Source organism: Geotrypetes seraphini, chromosome 8, assembly GCF_902459505.1.
Source record: "Geotrypetes seraphini chromosome 8, aGeoSer1.1, whole genome shotgun sequence".
Taxonomy (NCBI): Eukaryota; Metazoa; Chordata; class Amphibia; order Gymnophiona; family Dermophiidae; genus Geotrypetes; species Geotrypetes seraphini.
Genome location: NC_047091.1, coordinates 125150429 through 125176425, shown reverse-complemented (window position 1 = coordinate 125176425; position 25997 = coordinate 125150429). Strand labels below are relative to the sequence as shown.

Genomic DNA, 25997 nt, shown 5'->3' with positions numbered 1-25997 from the left:
GCCTTAGGACAAAAGGGACCCAAATCTAACACTGGAATGGGACCCTGAGTCAGAAGGTCGGGCGAGAGGGGCAGTGGAAGAGGATCTGCCACGAGAAGACAAACCAGATCTGCATACCACGGGCACCTGGGCCAGACTGGAGACACCAGGATCACACAGCCAGGGTGCCGAACAACGCGAAGGATTCTGCCCACCATCAGCCATGGAGGAACCACATACAGGCCATCAGCCAAGGCTGTACAGAGCATCCAGCCCCTCAGTCTGAACATCCCTGCGCCAACAGAAGAACCATTGTGCTTTGGCACTGACATTCATGGCCATCAGGTCCATGACCAGCGGCCCCCAAGACTGCACAATCAACCTGAAGGCTGCGGGACTGAGACACCATTCTCCGAGATCTAGCACGTGATGACTGAGGAAGTCTGCCTGGACATTCTCCATTCCTGCTATGTGGGAAGCCGAGATGTCCTGAAAATAAGTCTCTGCCCACACCATAAGCAGAGCAGCCTCTGCACCACCAGATGACTCCTGGTTCACCCCTGACGATTGACATAAGCCACAGCCTTGGCATTGTCCAAGAGAACTCAAACAGACTTGCCTGTCAACAACATCTGAACGCTAGCAACGCCAGCCGGATGGCTCTGGTCTCCAGAACATTGATCGACCAAGACGCTCCCTCCGGAGACCAGCTGCCCTGAGCCAAGCGACCAAGACACTGAGATCCCCAACCAAGGAGACTGGCGTCCATGAGAAGCACAGTTCACTGGGGCTGATCTAGATGCATTCCCTGCACCAGATTGGAAGACTGTAGCAACCAACGGAGACTGTGACGAATCAACCCCCGAAGAGGAACGGGAGAGTCTATACTGTGCAACTGGAGCAACCACTGCTGAAGCGTGTGCATGCCAGGCCCACTGAACCACGTCCAGGAAAGCCGCCATTGACCCCAAGACCTGGACACTGGGAAGCCATCAGAAGACGAATCTGCGACTGCAACTTGACCACTCAAGCCTCTGTCAGGAAGACCTTCTCCAAGCTGGTGTTGAAAAGAACCCCAAGGTACTCCAGGTGCTGAGACTGAGTCAACCAGCTCTTGGACAGGTTGACTACCCATCCCAGCAACTACAGGAACTCTACAACCCGAGCCGTAACTCGGAAACTCTCCTGAAAAGACTTTGCTCAGATCAACCAGTTGTCCAGATAGGGGTGAACCAGAAAGCCCTCCTTGCACAAGGCCACCGCCACGACCACGATAAACATGGTGAATATCCGCGGAGCTGTTGCCAGATCAAAAGGAAGCGCACAAAACTGATAGTGCCGTCCCAAGATCATAAGGCGAAGGAACCGCTGATGGGCGGTACGAACAGGAACATGCAAGTAGACCTCCGTCAGATCGAAAGAGGCCAGAAATTCTCCCGGCTGAACCACCAGAATGACAGATCTCAGGGTCTCCATGCGAAAAGATGGAATTCGCAGAGCCCTGTTGACCCCCTTCAGATCCAAGATGGACCGAAAAGATCCCTCTTTCTTGGGCAGCATGAAGTAAATTGAATACCGGTCGGTGCTACACTCCTGCGGAGGAACAGCCACTACCACTTTGAGATCTAGCAATCTTTGAAGCGTCTGGCGAAAGGCCCGCTTCTTCCATGCCTCCTGACAAGAAGCATGAAAGTGATCTGGCAAGGAGTGGGAAAACTCCAGTGCAAAAACAAACCGAATCACCTCCAGGGCCCACTGATTCATTGTGATCTTGGCCCACCGCTGGGAAAAAAGGTACAGCTGCTAATGGACCTGGAGGGAAGGAGAAGGAGAGATTCTGCTGGGAGGGGAGAAAGGAAGGGAAGAGAGTTACTGCTGGACAGGAGGAGGAGGGAAGGGAGAAGGAAAAAAAGGAAGGAAACAGCTGGCAGGGAGATTAGAGAAGGGGAAGGGGAGAGACAGGAATGAGAAAATGGTAAAATTATGTTCTTACCTGTTAATTTTCTTTCCTTTAGAAGCAGCAGATGAATCCAGAGACAAGTGGGAATAGCTCACATCGACCAGCAGGTGGAGATAGAGAAACTGATTAACCGTTGGCCTTATAGCCTGGTATTCTCTCTGTCCATTCAGTTATGCTCCTTGCCCAAGCATCCCGAGATAGGAGAATGAGCATTCCAAAAAACTTCTTTCCAGTATCAAATGCAACCATGAAACATTACTGAATACAACTACCAACAATAACCCAACTGGAAAATAAACAAAGATTGCCCCCGAACACCTATACAGATATTTAACTTAAAGGGTGGGGCTCTGGATTCATCTGCTGCTTCTAAAGGAAAGAAAATTAACAGGTAAGAACATAATTTTACCTTCCTTAGCAAAGCAGCAGATGAATCCAGAGACAAGTGGGATGTAGCAAAGCAAAACTCAAATCGGGTGGGAAGCTAATGCCGCCTCCGCAATCACTGAAGCGCCAAAACTAACCTCCTCACGGGCCGCCACATCTAACCGGTAATGCTTTGAAAAGGTATTTCCCGACGACCAAGTAGCCGCCCTGCAAATTTCCTCCAAGGAAAGACCCCCGGACTCCGCCCACGACGTAGCCAATGCTCGAGTCGAATGAGCACGAAGTTGCTCTGGCACTTGCTTCCCCGTTAACAAATAAGCCGAAGCAATCATCTCTTTGACCCAAAGAGCAATGGAAGCTTTAGACGCGGCCATTCCTTTGTTTTTTCCCGCGAACAACACAAAGAGGTGATCTGACCGACGAAAGTCGTTAGTCACCCCCAAATAATGTAGAATCATCCGGCGCACATCCAGGAGACGTAACAACGAGTACTGCTCCCCCTAATCTTCCTTCCGAAAGGCCGGGAGGAATAAACACTGGTTCATATGAAAGGAAGACACCACCTTCGGCAGGAAGGACGGTACCGTTCGAACCGATACCCCAGCATCCGAAATCCGCAAAAATGGATCCCTGCAAGATAGCGCCTGCAATTCGGACACCCGTCTTGCAAAAGCCATAGCCACCAAAAACACTGTTTTTAAAGTGACATCTTTCAGCGTAGCCATGGATAAAGGCTCAAAAGGCACCGCCCTCAACCTCCCAAGGACAAGCTTAAGACTCCACGAGGGACAAGGTCTCTTCACAGGAGGTCGGATATGGTGAACCCCTTTTAAAAATTGGACTACGTCGGGCTGTGATGCGAGCGCCAAACGAGATATCCGGCCCTTGTAACAAGCAATGGCTGCCACCTGAACCTTCAGAGAATTATAGGCCAACCCTTTAGCTACGCCCTCTTGCAGAAAAGAAAGAATAGCCGATAAAGACGCCCGGAAGGGCGAAATACCGTGCCTCCCACACCACGAGTCAAAAACTTTCCAGACTCTAGCATAGGAGGTAGACGTGGAAATCTTCTTTGCTTGAAGAAGAGTGGCAATAACCTGCTCCGAATAACCCCTATTTCTTAGCCGCGACCGTTCAATAGCCAGGCCGTAAGACCAAAGTGGGACGGATCTTCTATGGAGATTGGACCCTGAGTTAGTAAGTCCCGAGTTACTTGAAATTTCAACCGATCGCCCGCATATAGTTGCATCAGATCCGCGTACCACGGACGGCGTGGCCAATCTGGAGCTACCAGGATCACCTGTCCCTGAAAGAGAGCGATGCGTTGTAACACTCGACTTATCATTGGCCAAGGAGGAAATATGTATAGGAGGGAATTTGGAGGCCAAGGGAGAGTTAACGCGTCTACCCCCTCCGAGTTCGGTTCCTTGCGTCTGCTGAAGAACCGAGGTAGCTTTGCATTGCGAGACGAGGCCATGAGATCTATTTCCGGGAGCCCCCACTTTAGGACTAGCATATCGAACGCCTGAGCGGACAGCTCCCACTCTCCTGGATCGAGACGATTTCTGCTGAGGAAGTCTGCCTGAATATTCTCGTGACCCGCAATGTATGCCGCCGAGAGGAGAGGAACATGCGTCTCTGCCCATTGAAACAGCACCATTGCCTCTTCGGCTAACTGAGGACTCCGTGTACCTCCCTGACGATTGATATACGCCACCGCTGTGACGCTGTCCGAAAAGATTCTGGTTGGACGGTCCTGAATCCTGGACTGAAATGCCAGAAGCGCAAGCCTGATAGCTCTCAACTCCAGCATATTGATCGACCACTGGGCCTCTACCGAGGACCAAACCCCCTGTATCGATGCTTGGAGGCACTGAGCCCCCCAGCCCCGAAGACTGGCATCTGTCGTAATTACGACCCAATCCGGCGTCGCTAACGGCATGCCCTGGAAAAGATTGAACTCGTTGAGCCACCACTGCATGCTGGAAGCCGCTCGAGGAGTCCACTGTAGACGCCGATCGTAATCCTGGGACGCCGGGGACCACCGTGAAAGAAGAGACATTTGCAATGGCCTCATGTGGAACCGAGCCCAGGGTACCACCTCTAGAGCCGCCACCATCGAGCCTAGAACCTGTACATAATCCCAAACCCGAGGTCTCGGGGACTCGAGAAGTAGACGAACCTGAGACTGTAACTTCTCTCCCCGTTCTCGGGGTAGAAACACCTTCCCCCGACAAGTATCGAACATCACTCCTAAATGCACCAAAGACTGGGACGGGGACAGCGAACTCTTGGGAAAGTTGATGATCCACCCCAAAGACTGAAGGAGAGATATCACTCTCTGAGTTACCGACAAACTTTCCTGCCTTGAAGAGGCGCGGATCAACCAATCGTCTAAGTAAGGGTGAACTCGAATCCCCTCCTTGCGGAGACATGCTGCCACTACCACCATCACTTTTGAAAAAGTGCGAGGAGCTGTTGCCAGACCAAAGGGCATCGCCCGAAATTGATAATGCTGGCCTAGGATCGCAAACCGCAGAAACCTCTGATGCGGGGGCCATATCGGAATGTGGAGGTACGCCTCCTTGAGATCGAGGGAAGTGAGGAACTCCCCCGGCCTCACTGCCGCAATGACAGACCGAACTGTCTCCATCCGAAAATGACGGACACTGAGAAATTCGTTGACTCTTTTGAGATCCAACACCGGTCTGAACGACCCCCCTTTCTTTGGCACAATTAAGTAAATGGAATACCTGCCGAGGCCCACTTCTTCCTGTGGCACCGGCACCACCGCCCCCAGATCCAGAAGCACCCGAAGAGTCATCCGGACCGAGTCTCTCTTGGTTGCCCCATAGCATGGGGACACCAAGAAAGAATCGGCGACGGGAGAGGAGAACTCTAACTTGTAACCGTCTTGAATAATTTCTAACACCCACTGATCCGACGTGATATTGGCCCACTCCGCTACAAAAGCCGACAGTCTTCCCCCTAAGGGAATAGCGGAGGGAGCCAAGACCCCGTCATTGTGAAGATCGATTTGCTGGGGCACGGGCTGACTGAGCTGAAGGAGGTTTCGCTGCACGAAAGGAACTTTTCTGCGGAAACCTAGGCCTTGAAGAAGGGAAGGAACCATACGTGGACCGAAAACCTGGTTTACCTGTCCGATATCTTCTAACATCCCGGAAACTGTCTCGAGGTGGAGGACTTCAACGGGGGTCTAGGCCTATCTTCCGGCAACCGTTGGGTTTTGGTATCCCCAAAATCCTTAACCAATCTATCTAAATCTTCCCCAAAAAGCAAACGGCCTTTAAAAGGGAGTTTTATGAGCCGGAGTTTGGACGCTGCATCTGCCGCCCAATTACGGAGCCATAAAGACCTACGAGAAACCACCGAAAGAGACATCTGTTTTGAGGAAGCCCGAATAATATCATATAAAGCATCTGCTAAATATGCCAGACCTGACTCCAAATCAGCCAGTTCTACTGGAACCGAACCACCAGACTCCATTAAATTATCAGTCATTAACTGAGACCACTGCAGACACGCCCGTGCCGCATATGAACTACAAATAGCGGCCTGTAAAGTGACCGCAGCCACTTCAAAGGACATCTTTAGAGAAGATTCAATCTTTCTGTCCTGAGCATCCTTTAGAGCAACTCCCCCTTCAACCGGTAAGGTAGTCTTTTTGGTAACTGCGGCCACCAGCGCGTCAACCCTGGGTAATTGAAATTTCTCAAGTTCATTCTGAGCAACCGGGTACAAGAGCCGCATGGCTTTTGCCACCCTCAGACTTGCCTCCGGCGTGTCCCACTGCGCCGTGATAAGTTCCTGCATAGCCTCATGCACTGGAAAGGACCTAGGTGGCTTTCGCGTCCCTGTCATAAGGGGATTGGCGGACCCAGAAATAGTAGCATCATCTTGCGAGATGTTTAACCCTTGCAACACCTTAGAAATTAAAGAAGAAAGTTCTTCCCTATGAAAAAGACGTAGAGCGGAAGGATCATCTACTTCCCTACCTGGGGGATCTTCCAAGTCTAATACCTCACCCTCTTCAAGGGAGTCAGGAAGAGATAACGGGGAGACTGGAATAGGATCTCCCTCGTCCGCGGCTGTGAGTCTGCGTTTCTTCGCTACCCGTGAGTTCCCGGGAGAAACCGCAAGAACCGCAGCCGCACCCGGAGGTTTGCTAGCAAAACCAGTAGTGGAAGTAGATGGAACCGGAAGCCCCGATAAACTCAAAGGCACCGGCTGAGCGCCCTGCAACATAAAAGCTCGGTGCATTAACATAACAAACTCTGGCGAAAACGAAGTTAGCCCGAATCCAGCCAACCCAGTCTGATCGGAGCAGAGGAGCGGAACCGCGGCTCCTCCCAGCGTCCCCGACGCTACTACCTCCGCTGGCTTCCCCTCCTCCGCCCCAGTAGTATGTTGTCCGGCCGACTCAACCGCGAGGGAAGGGGAAATCAATCGCGCCTCCCCAACGCGGGAAATAGCCACTTCTGTTGCCTGAGAAGCCTCTGCCGGTGTATCTGAACACCCGGCTGAGCACAGACCTAGCAGTGTCCTGCGCTTTCCGCAGCGCGAACACCGCTTTGCAGCCTCTGCTGCCATTAATTTTACTTTGCTGTATTGCTCGTTTGAAACCAGCCCACCAAACTCGCGACTCTGACTTTCTACCAAAAAGAATAGACCCGCTCTCGGTCGACGGATCGGACGGCCGGAATGCGGAGGGGGGGAACAAATAGTAGAAATGTACTCACCACCAATTCGCGATTCCTACAACGCTAAGTTATGGCTGGCAGTTGTAACTATAGCTGACCAAACAAGAACAGCACATTAATATCAGGCTCTTTTTTTTTTTTTTATACTGGAAAGAAGAACAACAGAGCTCAATGAATCCCTCAATCCTCCGGAGGGTAGGGTGGAGAAGGGACCTGGGAGGGCCCAGGTGTTACTCCTAAAGCCGGCACCGCTCAGCCAGGCACCCCTGTCTATCTGAAGAGAGCTAGTCTCAACAGCAGACTCAAGTTGCACAGAAATGCACCCGGCACAGCCAAAATCCAGGAGCTAGAGAGCTAGCTCACAACCCTGCTGGGAGATAGAGCAAACTGAATGGACAGAGAGAATACTAGGCTATAAGGCCAACGGTTAATCAGTTTCTCTATCTCCACCTGCTGGTCGATGTGAGCTATTCCCACTTGTCTCTGGATTCATCTGCTGCTTTGCTAAGGAAAGAGAGATTGATAATGGGAAGGGGGTCAGCAGAGAAATAAGCAGAGAGGGACAAAGATGCTAGATCCGGTGTAGGAGAGATAAAAATGAAGAGAGCAGTGAATCATGTAAAAAGGAGAGAGAGGGCGCAGGCTGGATGGAAAGGAGAGAGGGGCATAGAAAGAAGACAGATATCATATGGAAGGGGGAGAGGGCAGATGCTGGATTGAAGAGACAGAGATGGCAGATGCTGGAAGGAAGAGAGTGAAATGTTGGACATAGTGAAGGAGCAAGAAATGTGGCATTGTGCTGGAGAGGAGTGATGGAAGGAGAAATGGGCATGGGGCTGGTGAAAAATGCTATACATGATCCGGGGGTTGAGAGGGAGAAATGTTGGATGTGGCAGTAGAGGGGGTGGGAGAGATGCCTGGATCTCTCAAGACAGATGGACAGTGAGAGAGAGAGGGAGACATATTGCCAATAGGGGTGGAGGAGAGAGGAAAAAAAAGTTGGACTCATGACGAGACAGAGAGAGATGTTGGTTGGGGAAGGGAATGGGGCCCAGAGAATAGGAAGCATGCAGGAGGCAGAAATAAACAATGGATGTACAGTCAGAAGGAAATGCAACCAGAGACTCATGAAATCACCAGACAATGAAGGTAGGAAAAATAATTTTATTTTCAATTTAATGATCAAAAGGTGTCAGTTTTGTGAATTTATATCTGCTGTCTATATTTGTCTATTTTTCTATAGTTATTACCGATTGCGTATTTTAAAGTAATCTGCCTTGATCTCTTTGAAAAAAAAACCCCTCCCGAATATAAATAATTAACATTTTCTCTACATAGTGCATACAGTGTGCTTTGTGTTTTTTAAATTTTGTTGTTACCATATTAATAAGATTATATTGTGTGTATATGAAAAATGAATGGAGAAATTGTGTTACAATTAGTAGTATTATTATTATGGGGGTGGGGTCACAGGTAGAGCTTGGGCAGTTCTGGGTAGAGCTTGGGTGGGTTTAGGAGGGAGCTTGGGCAGAGTACTCGGTTAGTATTTGTTAGGTTTAGGGGGTATGGCTTGAAGAAGTTGAGAAACACTGCTAAACAGTACACAGTCTCAGTGTTCTCCCTAGCGTCTTTTAGCCGGGTGCTCCGCCTGGCTAATTTAGGTGAGCGCCCGGCTAAAAGAAGCTAGGGAGAACACTGTCTGCAAAAAAGTGTGGGAGAGACACCCTGAGGGAAGGAAGCGTGTTATCATTTTAGTTACAAATGATAACATGCTTCCTTCCCTCAGGTCGTCTCTCCCACACTTCCTTTGCAACACAACCAAGGGCCCTGCTTTGGGGTCTGTACGGCACTGACGTGGAAATGTAGGATCCTCCAAGACATTGAACTACCGCCTCATCTTTCTCCTTTCAATAATTCAGCACAGCCTCACTTGTTCTCTGCCCGGATTGATGCAGCAAGTTCCACCTCGACACAGGCAAGGGCCAGCAACATCAGAGATCACCTGATATACTAGCACAAGGGTAGGGAACTCCAGTCCTCGAGAGCTGTGTTCCAGTTGGGTTTTCAGGATTTCCCCAATGAATATGCATTGAAAGCAGTGCATGCAAATAGATCTCATGCATATTCATTGGGGAAATCCTGAAAACCTGACTGGAATACGGCTCTCGAGGACTGGAGTTCCCTACTCCTGTGCTAGCGCATGTGTATTAATCGAAAAGCAATGGGAACAAGTTGCTGATTCCTAAGACCAAACGTTATAAATCTTGTTCAATGAATGTTTCAAGTCTATAATTGAACTCTCAGATGCCTGCTCTGGTGAATCATCAAAGATTTCTATCCAGAAATGCAGGAGGAGGTATCGTTCATCGAGTTCGTTATAAATAATAAACTAGTGCAAAAATATGTGCTAAACAAAAAACTTTCAATAAATAAAAATAGAAAAATCGCACTTATCTTGTCATTATTAGTAGTTATCAAAACCCTCGTTCTTAGTAGTTATTTGCAAGTGTCGATATCAAAACCCTACAGGGACCCATTTCACCATTTGTGTGGCTTCCTCAGGGGTCAAAATCTATAACACAAAAAATAACATATAAACAACTTCAAACACTTTAAAAACATTTCACAAAATGCTCAAGATGGAAAATTTGTGGCCCGTCTTGAATGTAATAGAAAGACCAAAAACTTACGGTGCAGCTAGACTCTGTTGAAGAGGCAAAATGGCGCTGACAGCTGGCAGAATGCCCGCGCATGCGCTTTTAACAGATACCTCAGTTGTCTCCTAAAATGATCACGCATGCGTACTGTATTGGCTAAATGAATGTAAACATAGAAACATAGAAGATGACGGCAGAAAAGGGCCATAGCCCATCAAGTCTGCCCACCCTACTGTCCCTTCCTCTTAAGTCTATACCTAGTGACTATTTATTCACATTGACTCTCTTAGGGATCCCCTATAGGCATCCCATTTATTTTTAAAGTCCCATTTATTCTTAAAGTCCAACACAATGCAGGTCTCGATCATCCCATCAAGTCTGCTGACCCATCCTCTTAAGTCTATACCTAGCGACTGATGTTCCAGTTTGACCCTCGTAGGGATCCCACATAGGTATCCCATTTATTCTTAAAGTCCAGCACGCTGCTGGCCTCGATCACCTGCGCTGGAAGCTCATTCCAACGGTTAACCACTCTTTCTGTGAAGAAGTACTTCCTGATGTCGTCATGAAATTTCCCGCCCCTGAGTTTGAGCGGATGCCCTCTGGTGGCAGAGGGTCCCCTGAGAAAGAAGATATCATCTTCCACCTCGATACGTCCTGTGATGTATTTAAATGTCTCAATCATGTCTCCCCTCTCCCTATGTTCTTCTAGAGTGTAGAGCTGTAGTTTGTTTAGTCTCTCCTCGTACGAGAGACCTTTGAGACCCAAGATCCTCCTGGTGGCCATCCGTTGAACCGACTCGATTCTAAGTACATCTTTACGGTAATGTGGCCTCCAGAATTGTACACAGTATTCCAGATGAGGTCTCACCATGGTTCTGTACAATGGCATTATGACTTCAGGCTTCTTGCTGACAAAGCTTCTACTGATACATCCCATCATCTGCCTTGCTTTAGATGAAGCCTTCTCCACTTGATTGGCAGTTTTCATGTCTGCACTGATGATTACTCCTAGGTCTCGTTCCGCCGAAGTACTAATTAAAGTTTCTCCATTCAAGGTGTAATTTCTGCATGGATTACCGCTACCGAGGTGCATAACCTTACATTTCCCAGCGTTGAAGCCCAGTTGCCAGGTCGAGGACCATCTTTCCAATGTAAGCAGGTCCTGTGTCATACTATCCTGTAAATTACATTCACTTACTGTATTGCATAGTTTAGCGTCGTCGGCGAATGATGTTATTTTACCCTGAAGCCCGAGTCAGATCCCCTATGAATATGTTGAAAAGGAGTGGGCCCAGGACTGAACCCTGCGGTACTCCGCTGGTCACCTCCGATGTTTTAGAGAGGGTACCGTTAACCATTACCCTTTGAAGTCTTCCGCTTAGCCAATCCTTGACCCAAGTAGTTAGTGTTTCTCCTAACCCCATCGATTTCATTTTGCTCAACAGCCTGCGGTGTGGGACGCTATCAAATGCTTTACTGAAATCCAGGTACACGATGTCCATAGACTCTCCCAAGTCTAGCTTCCTTGTCACCCAGTCAAAGAAGCTGATGAGATTGGATTGGCAGGACCTACCCTTGGTGAATCCATGTTGATTGGGATCCCGTAGATTCCCTTCATACAGGATCGTGTCTAATTTGCGTTTAATTAAAGTTTCCATGAGTTTACACACTATTGATGTGAGACTCACCGGTCTGTAATTCGCAGCCTCTGCCCTGCAACCCTTTTTGTGCAGAGGAATGACATTGGCTGTTTTCCAGTCCAAGGGTACTCTCCCCGTGCTTAGTGAGAGATTGAAGAGTGCGGCTAGTGGTATCGCCAGGACATCGCACAACTCTTTGAGCACTCTTGGGTGCAGATTGTCTGGTCCCATGGCTTTATTTACCTTTAGTCTTGACAGTTCGCTGTAAACTTCACCTGGTGTGAACTCAAAATTCTGAAACGGGTCGTCCGCACTTGACTTAGCCTCTAACTGAGGACCATGTCCTGGTGCCTCGCAAGTGAAGACCGAGCAGAAGTATTTGTTCAATAGTTCAGCTTTATCTGAATCTGCTTCCACATAATTCCCATCCGGTTTGCTAAGGCATACTATCCCGTCTGTGTTCTTTTTCCTATCACTAAAATACCTGAAGAAGGATTTGTCCCCCTTCTTAATGTTCTTTGCTAGAGTTTCTTCCACATGAAGTTTGGCTTCCCTATTGCTGTTTTGACCGCTGTAGATCTGGTCCTATATTCCATGATAGCTTCTCTTGTTTCCGTATGCTTGTAGGAAAGAAATGCTTTTTTTTTCTCCTTAACAAGGTGCGAGATCTCTGTGGTGAACCATTGGGGTTTATTGTTTCTTTGTCGTTTATTTACTGATTTTATGTAGCAGCTAGTTGCTTCATGTATGGTTGATTTCAGTGTTAACCACTTAGCTTCTACATCATCAGTCTCCACTTGGTCCTGCAGCGTCCGATGGATGAAATCTCCCATGTGTGTGAAGTCTGTGCCGCGGAAATTGAGTACCTTTGTTTTCGTGTTTGATCTAGGGAAGCCTTTCCTAAGATTGAACCATACTATGTTGTGGTCGCTGGAGGCTAGCGTATCTCCTACTGAGACTTCTGAGACGCTTTCCCCATTGGTGAGTACCAGGTCGAGGATTGCCTGGGCCCTAGTGGGCTCCATTACCATTTGTTTGAGACGGGCTCCCTTTATGGAGTTTAATAGCCTCTTACTAGCACTGGTTGTCGCTGAAAGTGTGCTCCAGTCAGCATCAGGCATATTGAAGTCCCCAAGTAGTACAGTGTCTCCCCTTAGAGTGATATTCTCAATGACTTCAATTAAGTCTGTGTCCATGTCATCCAGTTGTCTAGGGGGTCTGTATACCACACCAAGATACAGGCACTTCTCGCTGCCTCTTGCCAGGTTTACCCAGAGGGATTCCCCTGTGTATTTGACATCTGTAATCCTGGTGGTTTTGATGTCCTCTTTAATAAATAATGCTACCCCACTACCTAACCTGCCCTCTCTGTCCCGACGAAGTAAGTTGTAACCCGGTATAGCTATATCCCACCCATGAGCGTCTGTTAGCCAAGTTTTGGATATCGCCGCCACGTCTAGGTCTGCATTCCTTATTTCAGTCTCTAATTCTAGAATTTTATTACCTAAACTGTGTGCATTAACATACATAGCCCTCCACTCTTTATGTTTGCTAAATCCCTTTGATACTTTTTCTACCTGAGTAGGTGTGACCCCTAGAGAACTGTTTGTAGTGTGGGTATTTACCTCGGAGCTTTGACTCATCTCATCAGGATAGTTCCTTACTGCGCTGGTATTGGCTGAAAAAAATATATATGTTCAAAAAAATTTTTTTTAATTATTATTACTAGAGAAAGGATGTCCAATCCACAGAAGTATTCAGTCCTTTTGGTTTCATAGTGTCTAATTTATAGATCCAACGTATTTCCCTTTGTGCTAGGCGTCTTTTTCTGTCACCCCCTCGTACACTAGATGTTACTCTATCAATGCAGAAACTTCTAAGATCTTCGAATTTATGGTGTGCAAGAGAGCAGTGCTCTACTAGAGGTGCATTTGCTCTGTTGTTTTTCAAATTGGACTTATGTTCAACCATTCTGGTCCTGAATGTTCTTGTGGTCATTCCTACATACAGTTTGTTGCAAGGACACATTATGATATAGATTACATAGTCAGAGGAGCACGTGAAAGTGTTTCAAAACATAACGCTTTCCATCACCTGGATTGGTAAAATCCTTCTGTGAGACCGTCATCGCACAGGTGCTACATTTCCCGCACCTAAAAAATCCTGTGGGTAACACTTTCTTATTTGTGGTCAACTCAATATCATCACTAGTAGAGGATAGTATTTCCTTTAAATTTCTCTCTCTGGAGAAAGCAATTCTCAGATCCATTTTCTCGAAGATCAAATTAGTTTTAATTATTTTCCAGTTATCTTTCAGAATTGTAGCGATCTTGTTGCCTTGGTTGAAATATTTAAGTACACAAGTCATAGTACTGTCATCTTGTGTGTTCTTATTTTTACTCGAAGGGGATTTTTCTTGCATGAGCCATTCCCTATGGTAATACTTAGCTCTTCTTAAAGAGTGTTTCAGTACAGCCTTTGGGTAACCTCTATGTTCTAACTTCAATGTAAAAGATTTAGATTGTCTGGTGTAGTCTTTGGCATTAGAACAATTACGTTTTAAACGTAACAGTTGCGAAAAAGGCAAGTTCTTCCTTAAACTATAAGGATGGCAGCTATTAAAATGTAAGAAAGTATTCTTGTCTGTAGATTTGATGAAAACATCAAAATGGTTGTCAGTTTGTGTGATCTTCAAATCTAGATACTCTATGCAACTGGTGGAATATCGCATGGTAAATTGTATACTAGAATTACAACTATTCAGCCATTTTACGAAACTGATCAGATCTTTCTCTGTGCCTGTCCATAATAGTAGAACATCGTCTATATATCTATACCATTTCACAATATAGGTATCCATCTGCTCTCAAATTGGGCCATATAAAGATTCGCAACTGATGGAGCAAAGGTCGCTCCCATGGCCACCCCCACTTTTTGTTTGTAGAAATATTGCTTGTAAAGAAAAAAATTTTCTTTCATCGCTATTCTGGCAAGAGATAGCAAAAATTCCGTTGGGATAAAATGTGGTCTTTCTCTTCTATTTAAAGTTTCTTTGATGATGTCTAAGGCATCTTCCTGAGGAATAGACGTATAAAGGGAAGTGACATCCAAAGTGACTAGAGTCAAAGGGAAAAGATCTTCAGAAATAGAGTCTAATTTACCCATCACATCTTTGGCATCTTTGACATAAGAAGTAATTTTAGTTACTTCGTATTTCAGAAATTCGTCCACAAATCTTGAGAGTGGTTCTAAAAGAGATCCCTTGGAGGATATTATAGGCCGGCCCGGGGGGTTAACTAGCCTTTTGTGAATTTTCGGTAGAATATAGAAAATAGGGACAATTTGATTCATTTCATTGAGAAATTTGTAATCTTTATATGTAAGAAATCCTTTCTGAAGACCCTGCTTTGATATTTGTTGAATCTGCCTTTGTAGTCTTCTAGTAGGATTTAAAGAAGATTTTTCATATGTGTCTGTCTCTCCTAATTGCCGCATGATCTCCGCATGGTATTTTCCAGAATCAGAAACAACTATGGCGCCTCCTTTGTCAGCTTTGGTGATAATAATGGAGGTATCATTTTTCAATTCTTGAATAGCTTGTCTTTCTTGATACTTTAAATTATTCAAGCTGAATTTTTTCTTGTTATTTTTATTTTCTTGCCACATTTCTATGTCTTTCAGGACACATTGTTTGAAAGTCTGAACTGTGGGATCTAAAGGAATAGGGGAATACCATGTGCTCTTGAGAGAAATAATAGTGCGGTCTGAATCAATTGGAGAATCCTGGAAAAAAAACCCGTAGTTGTAGTTTTCTTATTAATTTCTCTAAATCTACCCGAAACTGTAACTGATTGAAGCTTGTTGATGGTACGAAAGATAAGCCATAAGTGAGAACTTTTGCTTCTAAGGTAGTCAAAATGGTTCCTCCTGGCTTGTAATCGAGTGTTGGGCCTTGGTCGTTGGGATCCCCTTCCTCTTGTTCATTTAGCCAATACAGTACGCATGCGTGATCATTTTAAGAGACAGCTGAGGTATCTGTTAAAAGCGCATGCGCCGGCGTTCTGCCGGCTGTCAGCGCCATTTTGCCTCTTCAACAGAGTCTAGCTGCACCGTAAGTTTTTGGTCTTTCTATTACATTCAAGACGGGCCACAAATTTTCCATCTTGAGCATTTTGTGAAATGTTTTTAAAGTGTTTGAAGTTGTTTATATGTTATTTTTTGTGTTATAGATTTTGACCCCTGAGGAAGCCACACAAATGGTGAAATGGGTCCCCGTAGGGTTTTGATATCGACACTTGCAAATAACTACTAAGAACGAGGATTTTGATAACTACTAATAATGACAAGATAAGTGCGATTTTTCTATTTTTATTTATTGAAAGTTTTGTTTAGCACATATTTTTGCACTAGTTTATTATTTATAACGAACTCGATGAACGATACCTCCTCCTGCATTTCTGGATAGAAATCTTTGATGATTCACCAGAGCAGGCATCTGAGAGTTCAATTATAGACATTAATTGAACAAGTTTTATAACGTTTGGTCCTAGCGCATGTGTATGGCATCCTCCGCGGGCAGCCAGATCACTGCACATGGAACTTGCTACACTCACCCGCCAGTAGATAAGGTGATGCCTTCTGTCTGTGTCGCTTTGCTACATCAGCTCGAGTAGAGAACAAGTACCATGCTAGTGAACTGTGGTTTGCCACCAAAGCGGTGAGTGTTAATGTGCTGGAAGTTCTGCGATCACCATCAGGGTCAATCTTATATGTCGTCTTTTTTATTTTATTTGTGCTAGTTACATGAATAAATTCATGCATAGAATTTATTCATGGAACCAGCGCAAATAAAATTAAAAAGACGACTTATTGTAATTTGCCTGACAGCTGCAGTACTGTTATCGATTGCCTTTTGGAGCATCGGGGATTTTGCTAGGCCACCCCACCTCCGATGATGCAACTTCTTTCTTCCTCGGAGGTGGGACGACCTAGCAGAGGCCCTGAGGCTGCTGGAGGGAATTGATTCGCTAAAGCTACAGCAGCAGTCAGGCAAATTACAATAAGGAGAGAGCGGTGCTGCTGCTAGTCCAGGCTAGTGTTATGGGGAGGGTTTGAAAAATCGCCTGGTTTTTCAGTGGGTTTTATTTCCTTTATTTGGCTGGAGTCAAACACAGTACTTCAGGCTGTGCCGAGTCAGGCCAGGAAATCCCCAGAGCCGGTGAGAGTCTGTTAATCAGGAGGAGAGAGTGGTGCCAATGGACCTGGGAGATAAGAGGGAGGGGTGTTGATAGGAAATGAGAAAAAGAGGAGAAGAGGGAGTGGTGCTGCTAGACCTGGGAGGTGAGTGGGTAAGGTACTGCTTCTGGTCAGAAGGGAGAGAAAGGGAAGGGAGAGGAGCCCTGCTAGTCTGAGAGGAGAGATGATGCTGGCCCTGGGGGTGGAAAGGAGAGGTGCTGCAGCTAGTCGGTGTGGGAAACTGAAGTAGAGAGGAGAGGGAGAGGTGCTGTTGGAGCCGAGTGGTGGAGGGAGATGAAAGGAAGAGGTGCTGCTGGATTGAGAACAGAGGAGAGTGCTGCTTAACTTAAAATGGAAGAGGGAAAGCTGCAGCAGGACTGAGGGGAGAGCAGTGGAGGAGGAGAGGGGAAGGGGGAAGAGAAATGCTGCTGCTGCACCCAATTGGGGAGAGAGAGGAAAAAGGAAAACCAGGAAGGGAGAGGAGAAGAAAGAGATGGCAAGACCATGGGAGGAAGGGAAAGAAAGGTGATACTAGACCATGGAGGAAGAGATGTCAGGGCATGGGGGAGGGGGAAAGAGACAGATGCCAGACCAGGGGAAAGGAAGGAAGGAGGGAGGGAGAGAAAAGAAGGATAGGAGATACCAGATAATGGAGGGGGAAAGGAGAGAGATGACAGGGCGAGGGAAGGGAAACTAAGGAGACAAAGGGAAAAGGGAAGGAGGGAAAGGAAGGAGAGGAGGAGCCAGAGCAGAGAGGGAGAGATAAGAGAGGAGAGCGATGCCAGGGCATGGGGGAGGGAAGGAGATAGAGATACCAGACCATGGGGTGGAGTGGGAAGGAAGGAAGGGAGAAGAGTGAGATGCCAGAGTATAAAGGAAGGAGTGGAGACAGAAAAATGGAGCGGTCATGAAGCTGAAATGAATTATGTACAAAGGAGAGAAAGGGCACAGGATATACAGTTTTTTGAAGCTACATAAAAAGAGGGAAGATGCATATGGAAAAGAGAGAGGGAAGACACTGGGTGAAAAGGGCAGAGAGATGGGGGACAGTAGATGGAAGGGGCAGAGAGAACAGAGGCTGGTGGAAGGGGCAAAGATAGTGGGCAGATGTTGCATTGAAGGGAGAGAGGACAACGCTGTATAGAAAGAAATGAGCAAAGAGATGATGATTAAAGCAGAAACTACAAAAGGTAGAAAGAAATTTTTTTGTTGCTTTACATAGAATCAAGTTGTATTGTAACTGTATTGATAAAACTTTATAAATAGGAAATGGAAATAAGGCAATTGCTTTTGGACTAAACCCCTTTCCTCAGGTCAGGCAGGACACCATAACAGCAGTATACTGTACTGTCTGGAAGAAAGATTTGGCCTCTGAAAGCTAATTGAAAAATGGATTAGTGCAATAAAATTGTATTTTCTTATTTCTCATTATTTGTTTTATTTTTAAAGTGGTGATTATGTATCAGTTTTTTTCAAATTTACATCTACTGTCTTTATATTTTGCACAGTATTAGGGGATATGTGTTACTGTTTCTGTGGTGTTGCATTAGTTTAACTTTTGTCTACATATTTCTATTTTTAATCTGTGATTATTCCATATTGGGTAAGGGTGTTTCTGTATTCTGTGTGTATTTAAAGGACATGGTTTTCTGTTAGCATTGACTGTACAAAATCAATTGACTGTGCAGGATCTGGCTTGTTTAGTTTTACAATTCGTGTGTTGGTGTTCTAGTGCTCACTGCATTGTTTAAAATGCTGCATTTTCCTAGGTGCACCACCCTTGTCCTGTGGCTCATGGATTATTACTAAAAATAACTTTTTTTTATATAGAGGGGGTTGTTAAATATATACTAGGTATGCCACTGGATTAATGATCCTAATCTCTAACCACCAAATTTCCCTATCCTGCCCCACCCTGCTACTTTTTCATGCCACCCAGCTGGAAAAAATTTATGCGGAGAACACTGAGTCTATAAAAATATTAAATATTCAAGAACATTAAACATTAAAGAAATAGTCCTCAAAACAAATTATTGTAGTTTAAATAAAAAGAAAAGATAGGAAATTTACTCTTACTTTTGTTCTTTGTGCATCCTACTATTCCCTCTCCACCACCACATCCAACATTTCTCCCTCTCATCTCTCCCTATCCCATGCTTCTGTACCTAACATCTCTCTCACCACCATGTCCAATCTTTCTTTTCCCTACCTATGCCCAACAATTTGCTGCTTTAATCATTTCCCAATGTGCACCATCTCTTTCCCTCTCATTCAGACCAATGCCCAACAATTCTCCCTAGTCCCTCCCCATCTCGGCATCTCTCACTCCCTCCCTCGTTTCATCCTATGTCCCAAGTTCATGCTCCCTCCCTCCCTCCATCCTTTGTCCAAAGTTTGTGCTCTCTCCCTTCCCAACGCAACTAGCGTCTCCCTTCTTGTGCCAATGCGCCTGACCCATAAGACTTCTCTCTGACGTTAGAGGAAAGGCTTGAGGGTCAGCAGGCCGCGTGCAGGAGCCGCTGTTCGGGAGTTTGGAAAGAGCAGTGCGACTGGGAGGAAGGAGACTCAGTCAGCTAAAAGTAGACACCTGTGTGATGGTGGGAGGGAGGCGGACACGAATTTGGGATACAGAACGAAGAAAAGAAGACGGGCATGTTGGGACACGGAAGGGAGAAAGTCAGAACTCTAGTTCGTAAGTATGAGATAATGAAAGCTGTCATTCTTAAACTGGGGACTGCCTGTATTAGTCAGATCCCCCATAGACTCGATTATTAGAATTATAGAGTGGTTCCGGCTTTTTCTCTAGGATACCTCTCTCTACTTACAGTCCCATCCCATAATACTTTCTTAAAAACCAATTAGAGCACAACTGATAGGTATAGCAGAATCATAAATTCAACATATAACATTTTTCATTAAAGTGGTTATAAAAGAAGTGATTGGGGTTTGCGGTACTTTCGGGCTCGCATCCGCAGTTGCCTCACCTCAGTGCGCGGACGATGAAGTAAAGAAGCGCAAGCAGGCAGATTCCACTTAAAACATAGAGAGCTCGCACTACCGGAGCCGAATTATCCAGGGACTGCCGAGGCGGCAATGAAGTACTACTTTCATTACGCGGTCCAGGGGTGGTATCACTAGCCATCACCGCGGCCCAGAAAGCAGTACTCAGTACAAATAACCGGCACCTAACCCCCGCCATTTTCCACGCCTCAGCACTCAACTAGGGCATTTAACAGGAAGAGCCTAGCACCTACGTCACTTCCGCCATCTTCTCTGCTTCAAGCGAGCAGCGCTCCGTTACCGAACGTTATCGCTTACGTCATCAACAGAGGCACACCGTAACGCCCATTTCTGCTACTCCAGGATACCCCTCTCCCCAAAAAAGTACGGACTTTCATGGTTAAATAAGGTATTTCTAGAGGAGGGAGGTTTGTCAGTTGTAGCTCAAAATGAGTTATAGTAAAGTATATGCTTTCCTGATTGTCTGCTGCTCTAACATTACATTACATTACGGATTTCTATTCCGCCTGTGCCTTGCGGTTCTAGGCGGATTACAATATAGAAAATATCTGGGACATTCCAGTAGAATTACATTTCAGGGTAGGAGTAAGTTACAGGAACAGTGAAGAGTTATGATATTACAATTTCACAGAAGATATTAGTTATTACAGAAGATAATACATATAGCAGAAGATAATGCATTTTGCAGAGGTAATACATGTCAACTCGATCAGTTAAGGGTGTAGTGTAGAAGAGTTACAGTACATTCTTGATCACAGACAAAGAGATGATATGGATGAGTGATTCCGAAGTCGTTGAATGGGAACTCATTGGGCGGTGGTTAGAGTGATGGGAGATATTTTTTGAACAGTAGTGTTTTTATTTCTTTGCGGAACTCTTTTATGTCTGTTGTTTTGGTCAGTAATTTAGAGATGTCAGAGTCTATTTTGGCTGCCTGTGTCCCCAGGAGGTTGTCATAGAGTTTCTTACGACAGGTACCGTTGAGTGGTGGATAGGTGAAGAGGTTCTGTGTTCTCCTTTTTCTTGGTGGGTGGTAGTAGTGAAAACGGTTATTTAGGTAACTGGGTGCCGTGCCATCGGTTACTTTGAAAATGAGACAGTAGAGTTTGAATTGTGTTCTTGCTTTTATTGGTAGCCAGTGGGATTCTAGGTATGCATTGGTAATGTGGTCGTATTTGCTGAGTGAATATATGAGTCTGAGGGCTGTGTTCTGGATGGTCTGTAGTTTTTTTATTGTGTTGGTCGGGCAGGGTAAGTAGAGGCTGTTGCAATAGTCGACGATACTTAGTACCATGGATTGGACAATGATCCTGAATTGGTCTTTTTTAAAGAATTTTCTGATTTTTCTTAAATTTCGCATTGTGAAGAATGCTTTTTGGGTGATTTTTTGGATTTGTGTTTGCATTGTACAGCATCTGTCTAAGTGTATTCCAAGGATTTTGAGGGAGTTCTGTATAGGGTACTTGATTGAGTTTACTTCCAGTTCTGTTAGGGATGGTTTTTTGTCTTTCTCTAGTAATAAGAATTTGGTTTTGGCAGAGTTCAGCTTCAACTTGTGATCTATCATCCATTTATCCACTGTTTCCAATGTAGTTTTCAGGTGTTCTGTGGAGATTGGGTTATGTATGTCGAATGGAAGGAGGATGGTAATGTCGTCCGCGTAGCTGAGAGAAGTAATATTTTGGGCGTCTAGGACGGTGCCTAGGGAGGATATGAATAGGTTGAAAAGTGTGGGAGAGAGGGGAGAGCCTTGTGGTACTCCACATGGATTGGACCATGGTTCAGATAGAATGTTATTCCTCCGACTCGGTTTATAACCCTGCCTATGTGAAAAGATCAGCTCAGGCCCTCCCTTAGCATAGGATTCCACTCAACGTAAACATCAGCCTTCTACAAGTGTGATTTTTTTTTTTTTAAATAAATCTTGATATACCGAAACACACATAGCAACTGTCTTCCTCAAGCGAGAGGCATTTGCTACAAAACTAAATATTTAACCACACATTGGCTTTTTCAGGCCCCTTCTGCCTCCTTATGGAATCAATCAACTTTAGCAGTATGCCTAAGGTGACCATTTATTTTTTTTCATCAAAACGGGACATCTATTAATTGTCAGTCCCGCCCCCAATTTCTTCCATTCATGTACACATATTTTATTAATACATAATGGTAACCATAAAATTTTGAAAAATTACAAAGCATACTATACACAGAGAAAATGTTAATTATCATATTTGGGGGGTTTCGAAGATGTCAAGGCAGATGACTTCAAAATATGCAATGTCACCTCAGTAACTATAGAAAATTAGACAAATATAGTGCAAAATATAGACAGCAGATATAAATTCTCAAAATTGACACATTTTGATCACTAAATTGAAAATAAAATCATTTTTCCTACGTTAGCTGTCTGGTGATTTCATGAGTCTCTGGTTGCATCCTTTCTTTCATTTCTTTCTGCACTCAGGCACAATAATTGTCCTTTTCTATTCCCTCCCTCCTTCCTATGTCCTTAGTGCCCTCAGTGCTCCTTCCTATGTCCCCCTCACTGCCTTCCAGCCTTTGTTCCACCCCTCCCCCGAAGCTAGCCAGCCTACCCCCCTCCCACCCTCCCTCCAGCACCGAGCCTGCCCCTCCCTGGACTGGACCCCCCGCTGCTGATCCCTACCGCCACTTCAAAAAAAATCCGGTCTGCCGCAATTAAAGCAAAGTAAGGTCCAGGATTGGTTGGCCCGGAACTTCCTCTCCAAAGTCAGAATTTACGTTGGGAAGGTTTGTGGGCCGACGCCTGTACGTTACCGCTTTAGTTGTGGCAGTTAACAGTGGACCGGGGGGGGAGGTGTTTTTGAAGCGACGGTAGGCAGCAGCAGCAGCGGGGGCTGATCCAGGGGGGGGGAGGGGGCAGACTTCGGCGCTGAAGGGAGGGTGAGCGATCGCCTGTCCCATTGTCCCCACAGACAGCTTCAGGACGCTGTCCCTGAAAATGGGACATTTCAGCGTCCCAAAGCTGTGTGTGGGGACAACGGGACAGGGGATCTAAAAACTGGACGTATGGTCACCTTAAGTATGCCTAACGTGACCATTTATTTTTTTCATCGAAACGGGACATCTGATTTTCAGTCCCACCCCCACAGCAGCCATTTTGATGGCTCTGCACGGGGCAAGAATGTTGGAAGATCACTCCTGCCCCATGTCAGTGCTAGACCACCAGGTAAGGTCTGGGGGATGTCCAGGGCAGCGTTTCGCCATTAAAAAACAAGGGGGAGGGAATCACAAATAACCAAATTTGTGAGTTGGGAAATCGCGAATCGGGAGGGGGGAGCTGTATAGTGCAAAATATAGACAGCAGATATAAATTCTCAAAACTGACACATTTTGATTACTAAATTGAAAATAAAATCATTTTTCCTACTTTTGTCTGGTGATTTCATGAGTCTCTGGTTAGACTTCCTTGACTGTACATCCTTTCTTTCTTTCTCTTTCTCTCCCTGCCCTTTTTTCTGTCTTTCTCTCTCCTTGCACCAAGCCACCGCTGCAACACTCCCCTTTTTCTTTCTCTCTCCCTGCCTCCCCCTACGCCACTGCCGTTGACAATTTCTCCCTGCTTCCCCGCCGCCAATGCAGTAATAGGATGAGGCGAGTTCAGCGACTGCACAACGGGCATCCCAGAAGCCTTCCCCTGACATCAATTTTGATGTAAGAGAGGCAGTTCCGGGCCAGCCAATCGCTGGGGGAGAGTGTGACACAGTGGTTAAAGCTACAGCCTCAGCACCCTGGGTTGTGGGTTCAAACCCACACTGCTCTTTGTGACCCTGGGCAAGTCTCTTAATCCCTAATCCAATAACTTTCTCACTTATGTTCAAAAATAAATTAGATGGCACTACTCGTTCATTGAAAGTTTTGTTTACATCAAACCTCATTAAATAAGTGAATAAGAGGAGAGCCTCAGATCCCCATGCATGACAATTTGTTTGCTGCCGCACTGGAAAGGGAAAGGTCTTCACCGGCTCTAATCCCCGAGGACTGGCAGAGACACTGAGACTTTAAAACATCAAATCAATTGCTCCTCCTGCAGTTAAGTAATCCAGACACCTTTAAAAATTTTTTTTGAAAAAGTCTGAATAATTTGAAATGTCTGACTGAGGGTAGGAGGGGGATTAGAGCCAGTGAAGACCTTTCCCTTTCCAGTGCGGCAGCAAACAAATTGTCACGCACGGGGATCTGAGGCTCTCCCCTTATTATTCACTTATTTAATGAGGTTTGATGTAAACAAAACTTTCAATGAACGAGTAGTGCCATCTAATTTATTTTTGAACATAAGTGAGAAAGCACAGTTACTTACTGTAACAGGTGTTATCCAGGGACAGCAGGCAGATATTCTTGACTGATGGGTGACGGCACCGACGGAGCCCCGGTACGGACAATTTTAGAGTGATTGCACTCTAAGAACTTGGAAAGTTCTAGTAGGCCGCACCGCGCACGCGCGAGTGCCTTCCCGCCTGACAGAGGCGCGCGGTCCCCAGTTAGGATAAGCCAGCTAAGAAGCCAACCCGGGGAGGTGGGTGGGACGCAAGAATATCTGCCTGCTGTCCCTAGATAACACCTGTTACGGTAAGTAAGAACATAAGAACATAAGAAGTTGCCTCCGCTGAGGCAGACCCTAGGTCCATCCTGCTCAGCGGTCCGCTCCCGCGGCGGCCCATCAGGCCCATTTACTGAGCAATGGTCTATACCTATCTATACCCCTCAATCCCTTTTTCTTCTAGGAATCTATCCTGTGCTTTATCCCAGGACAAGCAGGCAGCATATTCTTGACTGATAGGTGACCTCCAAGCTAATAAAAAGAGGGATGGAGGGAAGGTTGGCCATTAGGAAAACAAATTTTGTAAAACAGATTGGCCGAAGTGCCCATCCCGTCTGGAGAAAGCATCCAGACAATAATGAGATGTAAAAGTATGAACTGAGGACCAAGTAGCAGCCTTGCAGATTTCCTCAATAGGAGTTGAACGGAGGAAAGCTACAGATGCTGCCATAGCTCGAACTCTATGGGCCGTGACAGAACCTTCCAGTGTCAGTCCGGACTGAGCATAACAGAATGAAATGCACGCTGCAAGCCAATTGGACAGCGTACGTTTAGAAACAGGACGTCCCAATTTATTCGGATCAAAGGACAGAAATAGTTGGGGTGATGATCTGTGGGGCTTAGTACGGTCCAAATAGTAAGCCAAAGCCCGCTTACAGTCCAAAGTATGCAGAGCCTGTTCTCCAGAATGAGAGTGAGGTTTCGGAAAGAAGACAGGCAGAACAATAGATTGGTTGAGATGGAATTCAGAGACAACCTTAGGGAGAAACTTTGGATGTGTACACAGAACCACCTTGTCATGATGAAAGACAGTAAAAGGTGGATCTGCAACTAGTGCATGTAGCTCACTGACCCTCCTGGCAGAGGTAAGAGCAATAAGGAAAAGTACTTTCCAAGTGAGAAACTTGAAAGGAGCGGTAGCCAAAGGTTCAAATGGAGGCTTCATTAAGGCGGAAAGAATCACATTGAGATCCCAGATTACAGGAGGGGCTTTAAGAGGTGGTTTCACATTGAAAAGACCCCGCATGAATCTGGACACCAAGGGATGAGCTGAGAGAAGTTTTCCATGAACCGGCTCATGAAAAGCAGCAATAGCACTGAGGTGGACTCTGATGGAAGTAGACTTGAGGCCAGAGTCAGACAAAGAAAGAAGATAATCCAACAATGTCTCCACTGCAAGGGAAGTGGGATCAAGATGATGAAGAAGACACCAGGAAGAAAATCGTGTCCACTTCTGATGGTAACATTGCAGAGTGGCCGGTGTCCTGGAGGCATCCAGAATGGAACGAACGGGCTGAGACAAAAGAGTATCATGAGAAGTCAGCCTGAGAGATACCAAGCTGTCAGGTGCAGAGACTGGAGGTTGGGATGTAGAAGGGTCTCCTGATGCTGTGTAAGCAGAGAAGGAAACAGTGGAAGAAGAAAGGGTTCCCTGGAACTGAGTTGAAGTAGAAGGGAGAACCAATGTTGCCTGGGCCACCGTGGAGCAATCAGAATCATGGTGGCTCGTTCCCTCTTGAGCTTGAACAAGGTTCTTAACATGAGAGGCAGAGGAGGGAAAGCGTACAGGAACAGATTGGACCAATCGAGGAGAAATGCATCCGCTGCCAGACGGTGAGGAGAGTAGAGTCTGGAGCAGAATAGGGGCAGCTGGTGATTGTGAGGAGCTGCAAAGAGGTCTATCTGAGGAGTGCCCCATTGAGCGAAGATGGACTGTAGAGTGAAAGGATCGAGTGTCCACTCGTGAGGCTGGAGAATTCTGCTGAGCTTGTCCGCTAAGGAATTCTGTTCTCCCTGAATGTAGATAGCTTT

General features: G+C 46.0%; 1 protein-coding gene across 1 annotated transcript in view; it reads right to left on the bottom strand.

Moving 5' to 3' along the window:
* Nucleotides 1–19829, bottom strand: part of FAM174C (family with sequence similarity 174 member C) — a 45426-nt gene extending 25597 nt beyond the window's left edge. The window contains exon 1 of the mRNA XM_033954566.1: nucleotides 19567–19829. Within this exon, the coding sequence (XP_033810457.1) occupies nucleotides 19567–19781 (215 nt within the window). The 5' untranslated portion in view covers nucleotides 19782–19829. The remainder of the gene's footprint in view (nucleotides 1–19566) is intronic.
* Nucleotides 19830–25997: the final 6168 nt, after the last annotated feature.